Source organism: Apodemus sylvaticus, chromosome 17 (assembly GCF_947179515.1).
Source record: "Apodemus sylvaticus chromosome 17, mApoSyl1.1, whole genome shotgun sequence".
In the NCBI taxonomy this organism is placed as follows: domain Eukaryota; kingdom Metazoa; phylum Chordata; class Mammalia; order Rodentia; family Muridae; genus Apodemus; species Apodemus sylvaticus.
In genome coordinates this window covers 71,032,493-71,050,802 of record NC_067488.1, presented here as the reverse complement: position 1 = coordinate 71,050,802, position 18,310 = coordinate 71,032,493, and the positions used below count along the sequence as shown (strand labels likewise).

At 48.5% G+C, this 18,310-nt stretch overlaps 1 protein-coding gene across 1 annotated transcript; it reads left to right on the top strand.

The window, feature by feature from the left end:
- The first annotated feature begins 7,558 nt into the window (after window positions 1–7,558).
- On the top strand, window positions 7,559–16,299 carry Tuba1c (tubulin alpha 1c). Its single transcript, XM_052160787.1, has 4 exons — window positions 7,559–7,675; window positions 12,155–12,377; window positions 12,508–12,656; window positions 15,222–16,299. Exons 1-4 carry the CDS (start codon window positions 7,673–7,675, stop codon window positions 16,194–16,196), a joined length of 1,350 nt encoding a protein of 449 aa, XP_052016747.1. The 5' UTR covers window positions 7,559–7,672; the 3' UTR covers window positions 16,197–16,299.
- Window positions 16,300–18,310: the final 2,011 nt, after the last annotated feature.

The following is an 18,310-nucleotide window of genomic DNA, read 5'->3' as shown; positions in this document are numbered from 1 at the left end:
ATAAAAAGCAAAAGTAAGGTGAAAATGCTGGGCTGGAAAGATGGCTCAGATGTTAAGAGCACTGACTTTTCTTCCAGAGGTCTTGAGTTCAAATCCCATGGTGAGTCACAACCATCTGTACTGAAACCTGATGCCCTCTACTGGGGTGTCTGACTAAAGCTATAGTATACTTATGTATAATAAACAAACAAACAAATTTTAAATAATAAAAAAAAAGAATACAGGTTGCTCTTCAAGAGAACCTGGGTTGAGCAGGGTGGTGGTGGTGCACGCCTGTAATGCCAGCACTCTGGGAGGCAGAGGCAGGTGGATTTCTGAGTTCTGGTCTACAGAGTGAGTTCCAGGACAATCAGGGCTACACAGAGAAACCCTGTCTCTAAAAAAAAACAAATCCAAAAACAAACAACCAAACAAACAAACAAACAAAAAAGAGAGCCTGGGCTGGATTCCCCTTGTTACCCACACGGCAACTCACACGTGTCTCTAACTCCAGTCCCAGGTAATCCAATGCCCTCTTCTGGCCTCCAAAGGCCAGGCAGACATGCAGTGCACAGACCTTACACATGGGGCAGGGGTGGGGGCGAAGTGGGGGAACCAAAACTACCCCAAACCTCTACTAAGAAAGACATTATTTTATCTATCTATCTATCTATTTATCTATCTATCTATCTATCTATCTATCTATTTATTTGGTTTTGCAACAGGGTTTCTCGGTATAGTCCTGGCTGTCCTGGAACTCACTCTGTAGACCAGGCTGGCCTCCAAACTCAGAAATCTGCCTTCCTCTGCCTCCCAAGTGCTGGGATCAAAGGGATCAAAGGTGTGGACCACCACTGCCCAGACATTATTTTTAGAATGCAAAATATTTTGCTATGAAAGTAAAGAAAAACTAAAAATAAAACAAATATTGGGCTGGAGAGACAGCTCAGAGGTGAGCAGCACCAGCCAGGGGTGGGGGTAGGGGTGGGGGGGGGTGGGGGGGGTGGAGGTGGGGCCAGAGTTCAGCTCCCATACATAGGAGCCGCTCTCAAAGGTCTGTATCTCCAGCCCCAGGAGACCCAGCGCCCTCTTCTGGCCTACACAGGCACTGCATGCACGTGCACGTACCATGCATAAACACACTCATACATAGAATTACAATTTTTAAACGTTTTAAAAAATATTTTAGCTGTATACTGGTGACAGACACCTTTAATCCCTGCACTCGGGAGGCAGAGGCAGGAGGATCTCTGAGTTTGAAGCCAGCCTGGTCTACAGAGTGAATTCCAGGATAGCTAGGGCTACACAGAGAAACCCTCTCTCTCAAAACCAAAAAAAAAAAAAAGTTTTTTAAAATTAGTTATATATATCTTCCTTCTCATCTGAAATAAAGGAAAAGATGAAACCCTGAACCTTGCTTTGTATCCCCAAATGTCCCTGTCCTTCCTGGTACCTGAGCACTTCTGTCGCGTGTCCCAGCTCAGGCGGCAGGGGTGAGACTGCAGACAGCACAGGTCTGGTTGCTCTTGCTTTGTTTCCTCACAGGATTTGCATTTTGACCACGAGGAGGGGGGCCTTACCTTCAGCACTGTGGAGAGGGCTTTGCTAGCCTGTGGTCTTCCAGGTTCTGAGAAGAACAGGGCTTTGAATATGCCTTTCACTCTGGTGAGTGTCTCTGGAAAAAAACCGCTTCCGCATCTTGCCACAGTCCCCTCCTGTTTGATGGTGTCAGGCCTGGGCCTTGTCTTCGAAGGCATCCCCCGATTCTCTAGTAGGCCACTTGGCAGGGGCAGGACCTGAGGTTAACAGGTGTCAGGATTGTGCACCCAAGCTGGCCTTAACTCTGTGTAGCTCAGGCTGGTCCAGAACTTGCTGAGATCTCCTGCCTCAGTCTGAGTGCTGCGGATACAGGATCAGTGACTGTCAATCTTCCTGATGTTCGTCGACCCTTTAATACAGTTCCTTAGGTTGTGCTGATCCCCAAGCACAAAATTAATTTTGTTGCTACTTCATAACTGTAATGAATCATAATGTAAATATCTGAACTTTCTGACAGTCCCAGGCAACCCCTGTGAAAGGGTTGTTGGGATTGCGACCCACGGGATGAGAACCACGGTCTGAAGACTTTCCCCTGCCTTGTAGCTATGCCGAATGACATTGGCTTACAGTCTCAGTTCTCTCAAGCAGAGTAGGACTGCAGGGCTTTTCACTGAGTAGGTCTGCAGGGTTCCGCACTGAAGGGTTATTTTTATTTTGGTAAAAACTTAGGAATGAAACCCAGGGACTTGAGAATGATCTAAGCAAGAGTTCCACGGGCTCAGTTTCCAAAAACCTCCAGCAGGGGGCAGCAAACTTAAGCGTGTATCTCAATGCTTAAAACTATTTCATGAAAGTACTTTTCATATGTGTGTTGGAGAGGAGCAGAAAGGTCTCCTACAACTCCTGGCTGACCCGGAACTCCCTATGTAGACCAGTATAGCCTTGAACTCTCAGATACCCTCCTCCTGTTTCCAAATCCTGGATACCAGAATACAAACAAGAGTACATTAACAACAACAAAAATCTCATTGATTTATTGATTGTGTATGTGTGTGGACACCCACATGTCACAGTGTGAGTGTGGTTCTACGAGGAAAGCTTGTAAAAGATGGACTGTTCTCCTACCTATGTGGGCCCTGGGTTTGAATTTAGATCATCAGACTTGGCATTGAACATTACTGGCAGTCCTGGAACTCACTCTGTAGACCAGGCTGGCCTTGAACTCAAAAATCCGCCTGCTTCTGCCTCCCAAATGCTGGGATTAACAGCATGTGCCACCACTGCTCGGCGAGAATTTTTTTTCAATGATATTTTTATTTATGTGTATTGTTTTGCCCACATCTATGTCTGTGTAAGGGCATGGAACTGAAGTTACAGACAGTTGTGAGCTGCCCTGTGGATGATGGAAATTGAACCAGAAGCCCTTGGAAGAGCAGCTAGTGCTCCCAACCAGCGAGGAAAAGGTAACTTACTTTGTGGGTCATTGGTGACTTCAAAACAGGCAAACCACCGAAGCCCCGCCCCTGCCCGGGAGCTATGACCTTTTTACTTCCTGTGCGCGCTAATGCCCCAGGAGTCCCGAGCAGCTGGCGCAGTATCCCCTGCACCTGGGGATGGTGCCCAGGAGGGTGTGGCCGCAGCCTGTGCTGAGGGTCTTTGGATGAGGAATGTAAGCCGGCCTGATCCTGGTGGGGTCGCAGCTGCCCTGCTGAGGGTGTCCCAGCCCTGTTCTGTACAGAAGGCAGCAGCTAAACGGGAACGTTAGGAGCTTCACATACAGGGCTGCTGAGAATCGTAGGTGTAGCTCTCTTGAGAAGCCTGATCTGGCTCTAGGGCTGTGATTTTGCTTCTTTGGTTTCTTCTCTTCCTTCCTTCCTTCCTTCCTTCCTTCCTTCCTTCCTTCCTTCCTTCCTTCCTTCCTTCCTCCCTCCCTCCCTCCCTCCCTCCCTCCCTCCCTCCCTCCCTCCTTCTTTCTTCTTTCTTTCTTTCTTTCTTTCTTTCTTTCTTTCTTTCTTTCTTTCTTTCTTTCTTTCTTTTTTCTCCTCCTCCTCTTCCTCCTCCTCCCTCCTCCTCCTTCTTTCTTAAAATTTATTTATTTATATGAGTATGCTGTAGCTGTCTTCAAACACGCCAGAAGAGGGCATCAGATCCCATTACAGATGGTTGTGAGTCACCATGTGGTTGCTGGGAATTGAACTCAGGACCTCTGGAAGAACAGTCAATGCTCTTTACCACTGAGCCATCTCTCCAGTCCTTTTGGTTTCTTCTTCTTCTTCTTCTTCTTCTTCTTCTTCTTCTTCTTCTTCTTCTTCTTCTTCTTCTTCTTCTTCTTCTCTTCTTCTCCTCCTCCTCCTTCTTTTTTTTTTTTTTTTGATTTTATTTTTCCGAGACAGGGTTTCTCTGTATAACCCTAGCTGTCCTGGAACTCACTCTGTAGACCAGGCTGGCCTCAATCTCAGAAATCTGCCTGCCTCTGCCTCTGCCTCCCAGAGTGCTGGGATTAAAGGCGTGCGCCACAACTGCCCGGCCTTTTGGTTTCTTCTCAAGCTTCTCTCTTCCCCAATATTGTATCTGTTTCAGTTTATATTAAGATTTTATTTTGCCTGTGGGTGTTCTGCCTCTGTGTTTATGTACTATATGCATGCAGTGACCACAGAGGCCAGGAGAGGGAGCTGAATCCTTGGAACTTGAGTTACAGACGGTAGCTTGTGGGTTTTGTGACTTGAACTCTTGTCCTCTGAAAGAGCAGGCGGTGTTAACTGCTGAGACATTTCTCTAGCCCCTACATATGTATTAAAGCTGAAAATATAGAAACTCTTCTGCTTCTCTTCCCTTCCACCCGTCACTGGGAATTATACTCAATGCATCACAAATGCCAGGGAAACCCTCTACCCCGGAGACGCACACCTGTATTTTCAAGATGGAGTCTCCCAAATTGTTCCGGCTGGCTTCAAATGTGTGATCCTTCTGCTTCAGCCTCCCCAGTAGCTGTGATTACAGGCATGCTCTACTGTGCCGTAGGTCCTTGCGGTGCATCATTCTAACCCCCTGGTCCTCCCCTTCTGCTCAAGAACACCACAGGCTTTCTATGATCAGAAGCTTTTGCTCCAACTGCTACACAGTCCGTTCCTTATTGTTTGTTTTGGGGCAGAGTCTCTCTGAGGAGTCCTGACTGTCCTAGAACTCACTCTGTAGACAAGGTTGGCCTCAAACTCTGGGGTTTGCCTGTCTCTTGCCTCCAGAGTGCTGGGATTGAAGATGTGCACGACCACACTAAGTTTCCCTGGTCTATTCTTCTGTCCGATTGTTCCTATATTCAGGAACAATCCTGTATTTTTTTTTTTTATTTGCTTTTTTGGAGACAGGGTTTCTCTGTATAGCCCTGGCTGTCCTGGAACTTGCTGGCCTTGAACTCAGAAATCCGCCTGCCTCTGCCTCCCAGAGAGCGCCACCACCACCCAGCTGCTACTTCTTTTTATTTCTTACATTTTTATTTAGAGAGAGAGAGAGAGAGAGAGAGTGTGTGTGTGTGTTTGCTGCAGCAGGTGTGTGGAGGTCAGAGGACAACTTTCTGGAATTAGTGTTACAGGATATTTGATTATTGTACATAGAAAACCTAATTGTTAGCAAAATATAAAAGCTTAAATAGATAATTGCATTTGTTCAAGGCGGTTAAGTGTGTCCTGTAGAGATGCGGTTTGGGTGCCTCTGCAAGCCTCATTAGATAAGAATGCTGAAGAATGGAAAGTTCCTGCTAATTTTAAGGCAACTTGCTTGGGAGAGCTCTCCCTCCCCCCCCCCCTCTCCTCTCTCCCTCTCTCTCTCTCCCTCTCTCCCTCTCTCCCTCTCTCTCTGTTTGGAAGCGCCTTCTTTATGGAAGGAGCTCCAGGGATTTTCTCTTTGTCTTGCAGGAAAACAGAAGCTGCCGGCGGGTCATAGGTAAACAGTGTTCTAGGAAAGAGAGCTAAGGAGCCCTCTTGGGTTTGGAGGAGCTCAAGAGAAAGGTAGAGCAGCTCTGTTGAATCACTCAGAAAGAAGTGTCTAAAGAGCTGGCAGTTTAGTTGTCGAATCAGGCTTGTAAATAGATACTCTGTATATAGTAAAGAAAATAGTTACCTAGCTGAGCTCGCAGGTCTCTACCTTAGTTTATGCTTCCCTAGTCTTTATTGGTATAAAGATTAGATAATTTCAGCGGTTACAGTTGGTTCTCTCCTTACATTGGCTGGGTCCTGGGAGTCAAACTCAGTTCCTCAGGCTTGGTGGTAAATGCCTTTCCCACTGAGCCATCTTGTCGGCCTGAATTGTACCACTTTCCTCAGCCATCCCTGACACTCTAGTCTTTTCTTTTTGAAACAAAGTAGCCAATAGGCCAGATTGGCCTGGATGGAATTTACCAGTCTTGTCCCCTGCATGCTGAAATACAGGTATGCATCATCATGTTCAAATAAAGGTAGCTTTTTACATTTTGTGGTGTGTGTGTGTGTGTGTGTGTGTGTGTGTGTGAGAGAGAGAGAGAGAGAGAGAGAGAGAGAGAGAGATTCTTGTGTAATGAGCATAGACCAGAGGTCAATATGTTCTGTCTTCCTCTATGACTCTCCACCTCGTTTTTTGAAACAAGGTTCCTCATTGAACTCTGATACTGCAAGACCAGCTGGCCTGTGAGCTCCAGGCTCTTCCGGTCTCTCTCTCCTCTGCATGAGGACTACAGGAATACAGGCAAGCACCACTCCCGTTCCTTATGCTTTGTCAGGAGCTGTCTGTCTCCTCAGTCAGGCTGGCTGGCACTTGTAACCGGCTTTGTGGAGTTGTTCGGACACGTCTGTTTGGTGCAGGCCAGTGCTGCAGGGAACTCCAACTTCTCCCACGGTGGAGACACTCACCTGATTTGTTTCCCTGAACTCTTGTCTCTATGACTCTAAAATGGGGACAGCAGCCACTGGGCTCTTGGGCCAGATAGAATGTGATACTATGGTGTGAACAGTCATCTCTGCATCCCGCAGAATCGGAGAAAGGAATTAGTGTGGATCGTTTGAGAGCAGCTCGGGGACCCGTCTTTGAGAGGGGAAAAAAGAAATTACAAGTTCTGGACAGATGGCTCAGTGGTTAAGAGCATCGACTGCTCTTCCTGAGTTCAAATCCCAGCAACCACATGGTGGCTCACAACCTTCAGTAACGAGATCTCACGCCCTCTTCTGGAGTGTCAGAAGACAGCTACAGTGTACTTTCATATCATTAATAAGTGGGTCTTTTGGATTTGACTTTTTTCAAGACAGGGTTTCTCTGTATAGCCCTGGCTGTCCTGGAACTCACTCTGTAGACCAGGCTGGCCTCGAACTCAGAAATCCGCCTGCCTCTGCCTCCCAGAGTGCTGGGATTACAGGCGTGCGCCACCACCGCCCGGCAAGTGGGTCTTTTAAAAAGAAAGGGCTAGCCTTTTAGAAGGTGGGAGTAAAGTGCTTAGGACCGGTTGGCCGCAACTGAGACGTAGGTTAGGAAAGATTGCCTTCAGGAGCTGCAACCCTGATGATGCTGTAACCCGCTTTGGCGTCGCCTAACTTCAGCTCCACCCCTCCCACTGTGCCGTCAAGTTAGCTGGGCGTTTCCATCCTGGCCCCCTGAAGCAGTCGCAGTCACCACCCTGCCCGCAGCCGCAGGTCACCGGGTCACCTCTCTGGCTCACTCTTCCGGGCTCCAAGGCCTGGGTGGGGCGACCGAGCCACAAGTGCGGCGGCGATCAGCTGTGAGTCCCCGGGGGCCGAGCCAGGCCGCCCTCTCTACCTGGGACTTTCTTCCGGCCAGAGCTCCACAAAGATCTCGCTGTCCTCCAACTTCCAATCGCCTTCTCCACCTCCTTCCCCGCCCCACCTGGCCCTGGCGTGGACCCCGGGTGTCTCCTCCCCTTCCCACTTCCAGCTCCTTCTACGGAGTTTGATTTGAACTTTCGAACACGCCAATCGTCGGCCTCGGTGCGGCCCGGGGCGGGGTCCGGTGTCCGCCCTCCCGACGCGTGGCCGGGCCAGGCTATATAAGCCCGCTCCTGGAGGCGGACCTCACACAGCTTCTCCCCCGGACTCCTTGGTAGTCTGTTAGTGGGAGACCTTCGTCACCCTCTCTTCGCTTCCTCAGTTTTCGCGGACCACTTTAAGGACTAACTATGGTGAGTGTGGCTTTGGGGCAGCGGCGAGGTCGTCTGAAGGGACCGCGGGAGCAGAGGGCTGCCCGGGAGACGGCACCTGCTGTAGCCCCCCGACGGCCGCCTCCAGTTAGACTGGCTCCTGGCGGTCAGGGTGTGAGAGCCTAGTCCACTAAACCAGTGTCGCTTTGCGCTGGAGGACTCGTTCGGGGCACCTCTGTCTCGATCCTACTGGGAGAGCATCTTGTCTAGGCCGCCGGTCGCTCCCGGAAAGGCAGGGAACTCTCACAATGACCACAAGAATTGGGAGAAATTAAAAGGTCTCCATTTTCTCAAATGATGTCGTTCTCCCAGCTGGGATGGCCCAGAGGACCTCGTGCGCTCCGGACAGGACTGAGCCATACTTCCGGACACCGCTCCTACGCCCTGTGACTCGCTGCTGAGTCACCTGCGGCCAGTCCCGGGACCTTCCAGCTGCAGCTGTGCACCTGGGAAGGCGAGCGCCTCCGTGGGAGGGGATAACTGACGTCAGATCCCCAGGCCAGCCTAGTTTCTAGTGTTAGTTCAATGGCATATTTAGCCGAGTTAAGAAAAATGTCCATACATTTTTTTCTATAAAGCTAGAATAAACTACCAACAGCATTTTTTGTTTTGTTTTGTTTTGCTTTGTTTTTGAGACAGGGTTTCTCTGTGTAGCCCTGGCTGTCCTGGAACTCACTCTGTAGACCAGACTGGCCTCCAAACTCAGAAATCCGCCTTCCTCTGCCTTCCAAGTGCTGGGATTAAAGGCAGGCGTGTGCCACCCGACAACCAACAGCATCCCCCCCACCCCCATAAAGGGTTTCTCTTGGTGGCCATGGAACTCACTCTGTAGACCAGGATGGTCTCGAAGTCAGATCCACCCGCCTCTGCCTTGCGAACTGGTATTAAAGGCTAGCCACCTGACTTGCATTTTGGTTTTTGAATGCCTTATGAAGCTTCATGTCTTATGAAGCTCATGACCTTCAATTAAAACCAAGACCCATCTGTCTCCACTACCCAAGGGCTAGGATTGCTCACCTAGCTAACAATGGGTTAATTCAGTTTTCTTTTTTGTTTTTTTTTGTTTTTTTGTTTTTTTTTCCCGAGACAGGGTTTCTTTGTGTAGCTCTGGCTGTTCTGGAACTCATTCTGTAGACCAGGCTGGCCTCAAACTCAGAAATCCGCCTGCCTCTGCCTCCCAAGTGAGGCTGGCAATCCCTGGACTCTGGAGGCAGAGGCAGGCTATCTCTTGAGTTTGGGTCAGCCCTGGCTACTCAGTGAGACCCTGTCTTCAAAGCAAACAAAGTTACCAGTCACTCAACCGGGCTTGAAAGAGGGTGGCTAGTTTTCTACTCTGGAGGCTGAGACAAGGATTGCTCTTGAGTTTGGGACTTCTCGGGTTCCCTGGTGAGTTCCAGGCTAGTGTTGACTACAGAGTGACTAATTTTGGTAAAAGGAACCTGCCTGCTGAATAAGTTTAATTATTTGGAAGACCATTTACCTAGCCTGGAAGCCACTGAGTTTTATCTTCATCAGAAGAGAAGGGAACAAAATCCTGCACATGGTCAGCTGACAATAGAAATTTAAAAGAAAACCCCATCTCTGTATTGTTTCTAAAGGGCGAGGTTTCACAATCCAAGCTAATTTCATCAACAACCTCGTGGCTTGGCTCCTTCCCACTTGGTTCTCATGGAAAAGCCGCGGTCTCCTCACACCTGCGGGTTTGGCTGTTCCCGTGCATCTGTCCCAGGGATAATGAAAATTAAAAATAATTTTTTAAGGTCTATGGAAGCTTTGGGGGGGGAGGGGAGTGTACTGTCCTCTTGGCTGCGCAAGCTGCCTCTAGCGACCTGTCTGGTGGTTCATGACCTTGACCTGCTGATCTCCTCCACACACCAGGACTGAGATTGCTGGCCTGAGCCACCGTTTTGTGTGGTCCTGGGATAGAGCACAGAACTTCACACATTCTAGGCAAGACCTCTCCCAGCTGAGCTAAATCTCCAGCATCCAAAGCTGTTGGCTTTTTTGTTTAATTCACCTGTGTGAGTGTACTTTTGGATAGTTGGCGTGCTTGCAGCAGGGGTAGGAGAGAACAGCTTTCCTCGGAGTTCTGAGTTCAAGCCTGGTAGCAAGCTCTTTTTCCAGGTGAGCCTACAAGCCCTCCCACACCCCAGGAAACTTTCAAGATTGTATTCTGAAAGAGGTATTCTGTAATAGGACTCTAGTTAACAACTGGCTTGAGTGCTTTTGATCAAGCAAACCCACAAAGATACAGTTCAGAAAAGCCCCAGGCTCACCTATTAGGCAAGAGGAGCTTAAGTAGATGTCTTTTCTGCACAAGCAAGCCTTTCATCCAGTCCAGGCTAGACTAAGTGATTTGTCTGTTTCTCTTGACTTTGCCGTCTTAGCTTCCAGGAGACAGGTTTGGTTTTAACATACGGCATGCCTGTGGAGATGAGGCAACTTGGGAAGTTGTTTCCCTCTTTTTTTCTTTCTTTCTTTCTTTCTTTTTTTTTTTTTTTTTCTAAGCAGGGTTTCTCTGTGTAGCCCTGGCTGTCCTGGAACTCACTCTGTAGACCAGGCTGACCTGGAACTCAGAAATCCGCCTTCCTCTGCCCCCCAAGTGCTGGGATTAAAGGCGTGCCCCACCACTGCCCTGCGGTTCCCTCTTTCTTTATACTTAGGCCTTCTGGATTGAACTCGTCAGGCTTGGCAGAAGTTGACCTTAACTTGCTATATTGCCAGCACAAAGAAGCTGTTTAGAACCAGAAATTGGGGGACCAAAAGGACAGTTGAAGTGCCACGTTAGAATCAATGAGTCTCAGACACTGTGCTTCCTTAGGTCTGTGATTCTGTCTAGCTTCTGGGGACGGGAGGTTCTAAAGTCCAGGTAAAGGTCATTTGAACGGAAGCTGCACCTCCCCCACAGTCCTCAGAGGGAGATGCTGAGCTCACTGTGGTCAGCCCTTGATTGTTTTATGGGAAACACAGGTGGGAAGGAAGGATGAAGTGAGTCAAAGGTTGTGAGCAATATTCTTGTTTTATTATCCTGACCTGAGAGGCTGCTCCTTAGAGAAGCTGGATGTTTAATAGTTTCCTGCTGATGACTTTTTTTTTGTAAGTACACTGTTGCTGTCTTTAGACCCACCAGAAGAGGGCGAAATAGATAAATAAATCTGGCCCAAAGATTTATTGTTATATGTAAGTACACTGTAGCTGTCTTCAGACACACCAGAAGAGGGCATCAGATCTCATTACAGATGGTTGTGAGCCACCATGTGGTTGCTGGGACTTGAACTCAGGACCTTTGGAAGAGCACCTTTAACCCTGAGCCATCTCTCCAGCCCCCCTGCTGATGATTTTTAAAAGGATGAAAGCCTTTACTACTTAAGGAGAAGAATAACAGCAGTGGGAGACTTTTTATGTCTAATTTGAAAGTTTTCTGCCAAATTCGAAGTCCTCATCTCTAGATGAATTGTGATGAACACTGGGTCCCTCAGGATCCTGGGGGTTCAGCGTCTGTGCTCATTGTCTCATTGGATCAATCAGGAATGGGTTTGGTAACTTCAGAGTGACTGTTGAGCAAGGAAAGGAAAACAAGGGTGTCCCCACCGCCAGGTTTCTTTTTGTTTTTTGCGAGACAAGAGTTTCTCTGTATAACCCTGGCAGTCCTGGAACTCTGTAGACCAGGCTGGCCTTGAACTCAGAAATCTACCTGCCTCTGCCTCCCAAGTGCTGGGATTAAAGGCATGCGCCACCACTACCCGGCATGGTTAAATTCTTGTAACTTTTCCCTGGTGCCAGAAATGTACAATCTAATCTACTAGGGAACTATTAATTTCTTCCTTCTTCTCCCCATTCTCCAGCCCCATTTCTTAAATTATTGTGAAGTTTTAGGACTCTTCTGGTATTTAAAACATCCCACCAGATGGGTTGACAGTGAAACTGGGAAGGAAAACTGTTCTTGTAGATTAGCTTCTTGTCTTCCCTGACAGTGCGTGGCTGTCTCTGGCTACTCTTGGCATACAACTGTCTGCTTGTCTAGCATTTTTTGTGTGTGTGTGTGAGTCATGGGGCTGGTTTGAGCTGGTTTTAAAGGGAAGTGGAAGTTTTGTCTCTCAAAGAACTGGAATAAAGAGGAATCACCATGAGCTCAGAGGTTAACTGTCAGCTTGACCCAACTTGCCATGGAAAGGCTCAGCCTCACGTTCAAGGACTCAGAGCTGGGGGATTCTGGCATCTTGAATTCCATTCTAAAGTAGTAGAAAACTGATCCTGAAGTAGTGTGGGTGCAGCCCGTGGAAGGGTCCGGCCTTGCCTAGTAGGCCGTTAGCATTAATGCCTTCCTGAGGACTGTTTTCTTGAGTTAGCTCTTCAGTAAAAATTCTTGGTTTTGAAGTGTAGTCCTAGGCAGGGGTGGCCTCTGAAAAGCGATCCTGTCTCTGAGTCATGTTCTGACTCTCTCTTCCTTCCCTTCCGCAGCGTGAGTGCATCTCCATCCACGTTGGCCAGGCTGGGGTCCAGATCGGCAATGCCTGCTGGGAGCTCTACTGCCTGGAACACGGCATCCAGCCTGATGGCCAGATGCCAAGTGACAAGACCATTGGGGGAGGAGATGACTCCTTCAACACCTTCTTCAGTGAGACAGGAGCTGGCAAGCACGTGCCCCGGGCAGTGTTCGTAGACCTGGAGCCCACGGTTATTGGTGAGCTGACCGCGGGCTTCCCTGAGCCACTCCTTCTTGGTCACATAGTCAGAATCTCTGCAGACCCAGAGGGGGAGTGAGCCCGGGTGGGTCCTTGGTTGTGGATGGCTGATGCCTTCTCCTTTTCCAGATGAGGTCCGCACCGGCACCTACCGCCAGCTCTTCCACCCCGAGCAGCTCATCACTGGCAAGGAAGATGCTGCCAATAACTATGCCCGTGGCCACTACACCATTGGCAAGGAGATCATTGACCTTGTCCTGGACAGGATCCGCAAGCTGGTAAGAGCAGTGAGTTATGGAGTGTGTTCTAACCAAAATTTGGGATCTTATACATATTCAGTGGGACTAGCAGGCTTCAGTCCCCTAATACTGAAGACCATGTTAGGTCTCTTTGTTTCAAGCTCAGACAATCACGTCCCTTTTTAGGTCGTCTCACACTGAGGATGTGGTTGAGCATACACGTAACTAATGAGTAAAGCTCATTTGGAACTCTGGACTGGAGTTTCATGTTAATTCATAGAGCAATCAACCTGGCGCACAAACAGGGCCCAGGGTTCAGTCTTCAGAGCAGAAGAAACAAAAAGTTTCAGAACCCAAGAAGCTGGTTTGACACCATTTATAGGGGCTGGAGGGGTGGCTTAAAACTTAAGAGCACTGTCTGCTTCTCTAGAGGACCTAAGTTAATTCCCAGTACCCACATGGTAGCTCACAACTTATAACGTCAGCCCTAGGGGATCTTTGCTCTCTTCTGGCCTCTGTGGGCACCACACATATATAAATATACGTGCAGGCAGAAAAAAACCATCATATACACAAAGTAAAATTAAACCAAAAAGAAAAACAGCCTACAGAAGAGTCCTTAAGCGAGCCAGATGGTGGTGGCACAAGCCTTTAATCTCAGTACTTGGAAGGTAGAGACATGAGGATCGCTGTTGAGTTGGAACACAGATAGGTCTACAGAGTGAGATCCCGGACATCCGGGGATATGCAAAGAGACCCTGTCTCAAAACAAACAAAAAAGGTTAGTCCCCCAGCAAAGCTCGAGGTGGAGTCAGGAGATTCCATATTGCAAAAGCAGGTATGTTGATGGAATCTGAAGTTCTAAGATTAGAAATCCCAGAAAAACAATTTCCTAACAGTCAGGAAAATGAACTGGCTCTGGCCGGCCAGTCCTAGCAATTCTAGTCCTGTGGGTCCTTAACTATCCTGCTAAGTGTGTGTCTTAACGAACAGCCTGGCGATCAGATGACCACTCTGGGGCTTGTAAGTGATTAACCAGAAAAGAAGCAGGCAGGCTGGCAGGCAGGCAGGCAGGCAGGCAGGCTGGCAGGCTGGCTGCCTGGCTGGCTGGGGTGTGGGGAGAGCCAGTCACATTGTGCTAAGTCCAACCACACACGGTCTGTTCTAAAAAGCAACAGCTTTACCTCACAGCTTCATACCTTTCTCTACTGCCCATGGAAGTTAGGTTTATCCTTCCATTAATGAAGGATTGCCGCAAATGGATGTAGCAAATGAAGTTCAATGTAGCAAACAGTTTCCCCGCGGCACAGACTTAATTAGGGACCTACCAAGGCATAGAAACCAAGTAAGGCCATTTATAGTTGGGGGATGACCAAGACCAAAAGAACTGACCTGAGTGTCACTGTGTACACAAGTGGCATAGTGGATATGATTTGACAGAGGTCTGCCTGATATTGAATGTAATTAAAATATGGGCCAATGAGATGAGTGAACTAAAGCATCAGTTAGTTATTAAGAAATGTCTGTAAAGAGTCTCAACAGAAGACTATTTGAAATAATTAGGGATAGGGAGATAGCCCAGTGGTGGAGTACTTGCCCAGCATGTACCAAGGTCTCTCCCTGGGTATCCTAGAAAAGTACAGAGGTCAGTCAGATGTGGTCTGCAGTCAGAATAGACCACGTGAATGGAGCAGGACGCCCATTCGAGGTCTAGTGGAATGTTAATAAATAGGGCGCTCCCTTGCCCAAATGAATAGGCTCCTACGTGCTGAGTGCTTACTGTGCTAAGCCCTATTCCCAGTCCTCTTAATTCCCAACCTGAGCTAGGTTACACCTTAATAAGTGAGGTAGAGGAATTTAATTTTGTCAGGTCACCCATGGGGAGGTAGGGCCCCTCACCTTCAGCCTGAAACTAACCTAGGCAGTGAAACAGATATTTCACACAGATTTGGCAACATATCCAGAAATCTGAATCCTGCCCTTTGGTAACTCCAACTGATAAGAAAGGTGCATGCCCTCAGTGGAGGCGATCTGACCCACAGCAAGGTCACCAGAGACAGCCTCCCAGCAACCAAAGCCTGTGCCTTGTCCATTCTGATCTTCTATTGTTCTCATGCAGTTAGAAGTTGCTCATTTAAGATTGGCTTAACTTGCCGGGAGTAATGGCACAAGCCTGTGATCCCAACACTTGGGAGGCAGAGTCAGGTGGATTTCTCAGTTCAAGGCCAGCCTGGTCTACAGAGTGCGTTCCAGGACAGCCAGGAGGCTACACAGAGAAACCCTGTCTCAGAAAACAAAAACAAAAAACAAAACAAAAGATTGGCTTAACTTCCCCATTCCCAGTTCTCAGTCACTGAGCACTTTGAAGCCTTTTAGAACTCTCACTAGATGTCCTGAAGCCTCCCAGGTTTATCATTTTATCATTTGTTAGTTGCAGCTAACACCCAAAGAAACTCTCACAAAATATCTTTGAACATTAAAATAAAATGCGGTGGGGAGGGTGTCTTGGTATCGAGTAGATATGGTTCTCAATCTAAAGAGATTGCAAATAGTGCTAAGAGTATGCCCTCCTAATAAGACATCACATTTCCTTTTCTCCCACAGGCTGACCAGTGCACAGGTCTGCAGGGCTTCTTGGTTTTCCACAGCTTTGGCGGGGGAACTGGCTCTGGGTTCACCTCCCTGCTGATGGAGCGGCTCTCTGTTGATTACGGAAAGAAGTCCAAGCTGGAATTCTCCATTTACCCAGCCCCCCAGGTTTCCACTGCTGTGGTTGAGCCCTACAATTCCATCCTCACCACCCACACCACCCTGGAGCACTCTGATTGTGCCTTCATGGTAGACAATGAGGCCATCTATGACATCTGTCGTAGAAACCTCGACATCGAGCGCCCAACCTACACTAACCTTAACCGCCTTATTAGCCAGATTGTGTCTTCCATCACTGCTTCCCTCAGATTTGATGGGGCCCTGAATGTTGATCTGACAGAATTCCAGACCAACCTGGTGCCCTACCCTCGCATCCACTTCCCCCTGGCCACTTATGCCCCTGTCATCTCTGCTGAGAAAGCCTACCATGAGCAGCTTACAGTAGCAGAGATCACCAATGCCTGCTTTGAGCCAGCCAACCAGATGGTGAAATGTGACCCTCGCCATGGTAAATACATGGCTTGCTGCCTGCTGTACCGTGGTGATGTGGTTCCCAAAGATGTCAATGCTGCCATTGCCACCATCAAGACCAAGCGTACCATCCAGTTTGTGGACTGGTGCCCTACTGGCTTCAAGGTTGGCATTAATTACCAGCCTCCCACTGTGGTACCTGGTGGTGACCTGGCCAAGGTCCAGAGAGCTGTGTGCATGCTGAGCAACACCACAGCCATTGCTGAGGCCTGGGCTCGCCTAGATCACAAGTTTGATCTGATGTATGCCAAGCGTGCCTTTGTGCACTGGTATGTGGGTGAGGGCATGGAGGAGGGGGAGTTCTCTGAGGCCCGTGAGGACATGGCTGCCCTAGAGAAGGATTATGAGGAGGTTGGGGCAGATAGTGCTGAAGGAGATGATGAGGGTGAAGAATATTAACTCATGTGCTGCAATTTACACTTCTGTGGTCTCATCTTTGTCTTTGTGTGTGTTTTAACTGTCCTAAACTGTCAATAAAGGTATTTCCATTTTAAATGGGAAACTGGTGTCTGTCTGGTTCACAGCTTTTTCCCTTTGAGATTGCATCTTGCTAGATTGTCCAAGATGGCTTCCTGTTTGTACACCTTGAGTGCGGTCATATTACAGCTGCCACTGTCCCTTATTTGAATCATGGATTCATGACCCATTGAGTGGGTCCAATGGAGACTAGTGACTAGTTGACCTTTTTCAAATACCTTTTAGGTGCTGTGTTCTGTGCTTACTGATTAAAAATAATTCATAGTTTGGACTGGGGAGATGGCTCAGCAATTAGGAGCCCTGAGTGCTCTTCCAGAGGACCTGAGTTCAATTCCCAGCAACTACATGGTGGCTCACAACCACCATATGTGTCTGAAGATAGCTATAGCAGTGTACTGTTAGGTTAATCCAGAAGGAACTTTATCCAGTCTTCCTGCCCCTGACAAGGTGTCCCAGATCCGAAGGGGGTCTCACTACAGCCCTACAAGGAAGCAGTGGCAGCTTTGATAGAGAAAACATCTGTGCTTTAGGTCAGTGTCTGCCACTTGAACCCAAGCCAGCTTGATATTAGATCCATCAGATCTTAACATCAATATGCTGGCTCTGTAGTGGGACTGTGTTTTAGTAGTAACTAGGGGCGTTGAACTTTGGTTCCATGTGCTGGAGCCGATGAAGGTAAGTGTATATTGATGAATGGATGGGTGAGGAAGAAAGACCTGGCTGAGACAGTCACAGTCTTACCAGGTTGGCGGTGTCTGGGCACTTGACTGTCCTTAACAGTCAATTGTGAATATTTGAAGAAAATCAGGGAAATAGGTCTGAGTCCTCATTTGAACCTTCAAAATGGGCCAGGGTCTGTCCATTACTAACTGGTCTCCTGTAATAGTCGTCACTGACAGGATGATATAAATGAGGCAAGGTAGCGGTGGCTGTGCGCACCTTTAATCCCTGCACTTGGGAGGCAGAGGCAGCTGGGTCTCTGACTTTGAGGCTGGTCTGGTCTATAGAATGAGTTATAGGACAGCCAGGGCTACATAGGACCCATGTTTTGAAAACAAATTGCTAGAGTAGGTGGGGCTGCTATGTGACCCAGACTATCTAGACTTAGCTGTAGTCCTGCACCCCCAGTTAATACAGTCAGGAGCACAGCTCAAAAGGTAGAGTGCTTTCCTTTGTGTTACCAGCTTTCCCAAGATCCCTGCACCACATGAGACAATGCTGCACCGTCTTCCTGTAAGCCAGCATTCTGACAGAGCAGGCAGTGAGAAAGAAACTCAAGACCATTCAAAGCTAGCTTAGATAAGGGAGACCTTGCCTCAGGATGGGTAACATTCAAAGCATTTAAGGCGCTCCCACAGAGCAGCGGTGAAAATTAATGGACCCTGCAATGTCTGCGCCCTTCAGGTACTGTCACGAGCTGAGGTTTAAATGGAAGGCACAAATAAGGGGTTTGCCCCTTACTGACTGGTCTATGCCGTCTCCACTGCCATCTACCATCAGGGTGGCCGCCCTCAGAACTGTGTAACTGATGTCCTCTGTCACCAGGGCACAAGGCTGTGCTGTGGGGCAAGCAAGCAGAGTTGCTGATGTGGACACCTTTGTCCGGTGACCTACTCCAGTGGGGCCGGGTTACCAGCTTTCCCAAGACGGCTTTGTACGGTCTGGCTGCTGCAGCCTCCGTTAAGTGTGTGCCCTGAGGAGCACACCTAGAAAACTGTTCACTGTGCAGGCGTGGCTCCTTGTCTGCAGCCCTGCACTACGGAGACTGAATCCAACGCCAACCTGGGCGGACTCCTGAGTTTAAAGTTGTTTAAGAGAGATCTTAGCGCTCCCCCCCAACAACACACCCACTCACCCACAGCACCACTAAAACCCACAGGCCATGTGGCCTGAACTCAGTTGTAGGGGATTTGACTCCCCCTTCAGGTCTGTATAAGCAACTGCAAATGGACTTACATATACTCTTTTTTTTGTTGTTGTTGTTTTTTGTTTTTTTGTTTTTCGAGACAGGGTTTCTCTGTGTGGCCCTGGCTGTC

Excerpts from the sequence above, each read along its gene's own strand:
- Tuba1c (XM_052160787.1), top strand. Across the intron at positions 12,378-12,507 it reads CCTGGAGCCCACGGTTATTG|ATGAGGTCCGCACCGGCACC; the intron begins GTGAGCTGACCG and ends CTCCTTTTCCAG. Across the intron at positions 12,657-15,221 it reads TGGACAGGATCCGCAAGCTG|GCTGACCAGTGCACAGGTCT; the intron begins GTAAGAGCAGTG and ends TTTCTCCCACAG.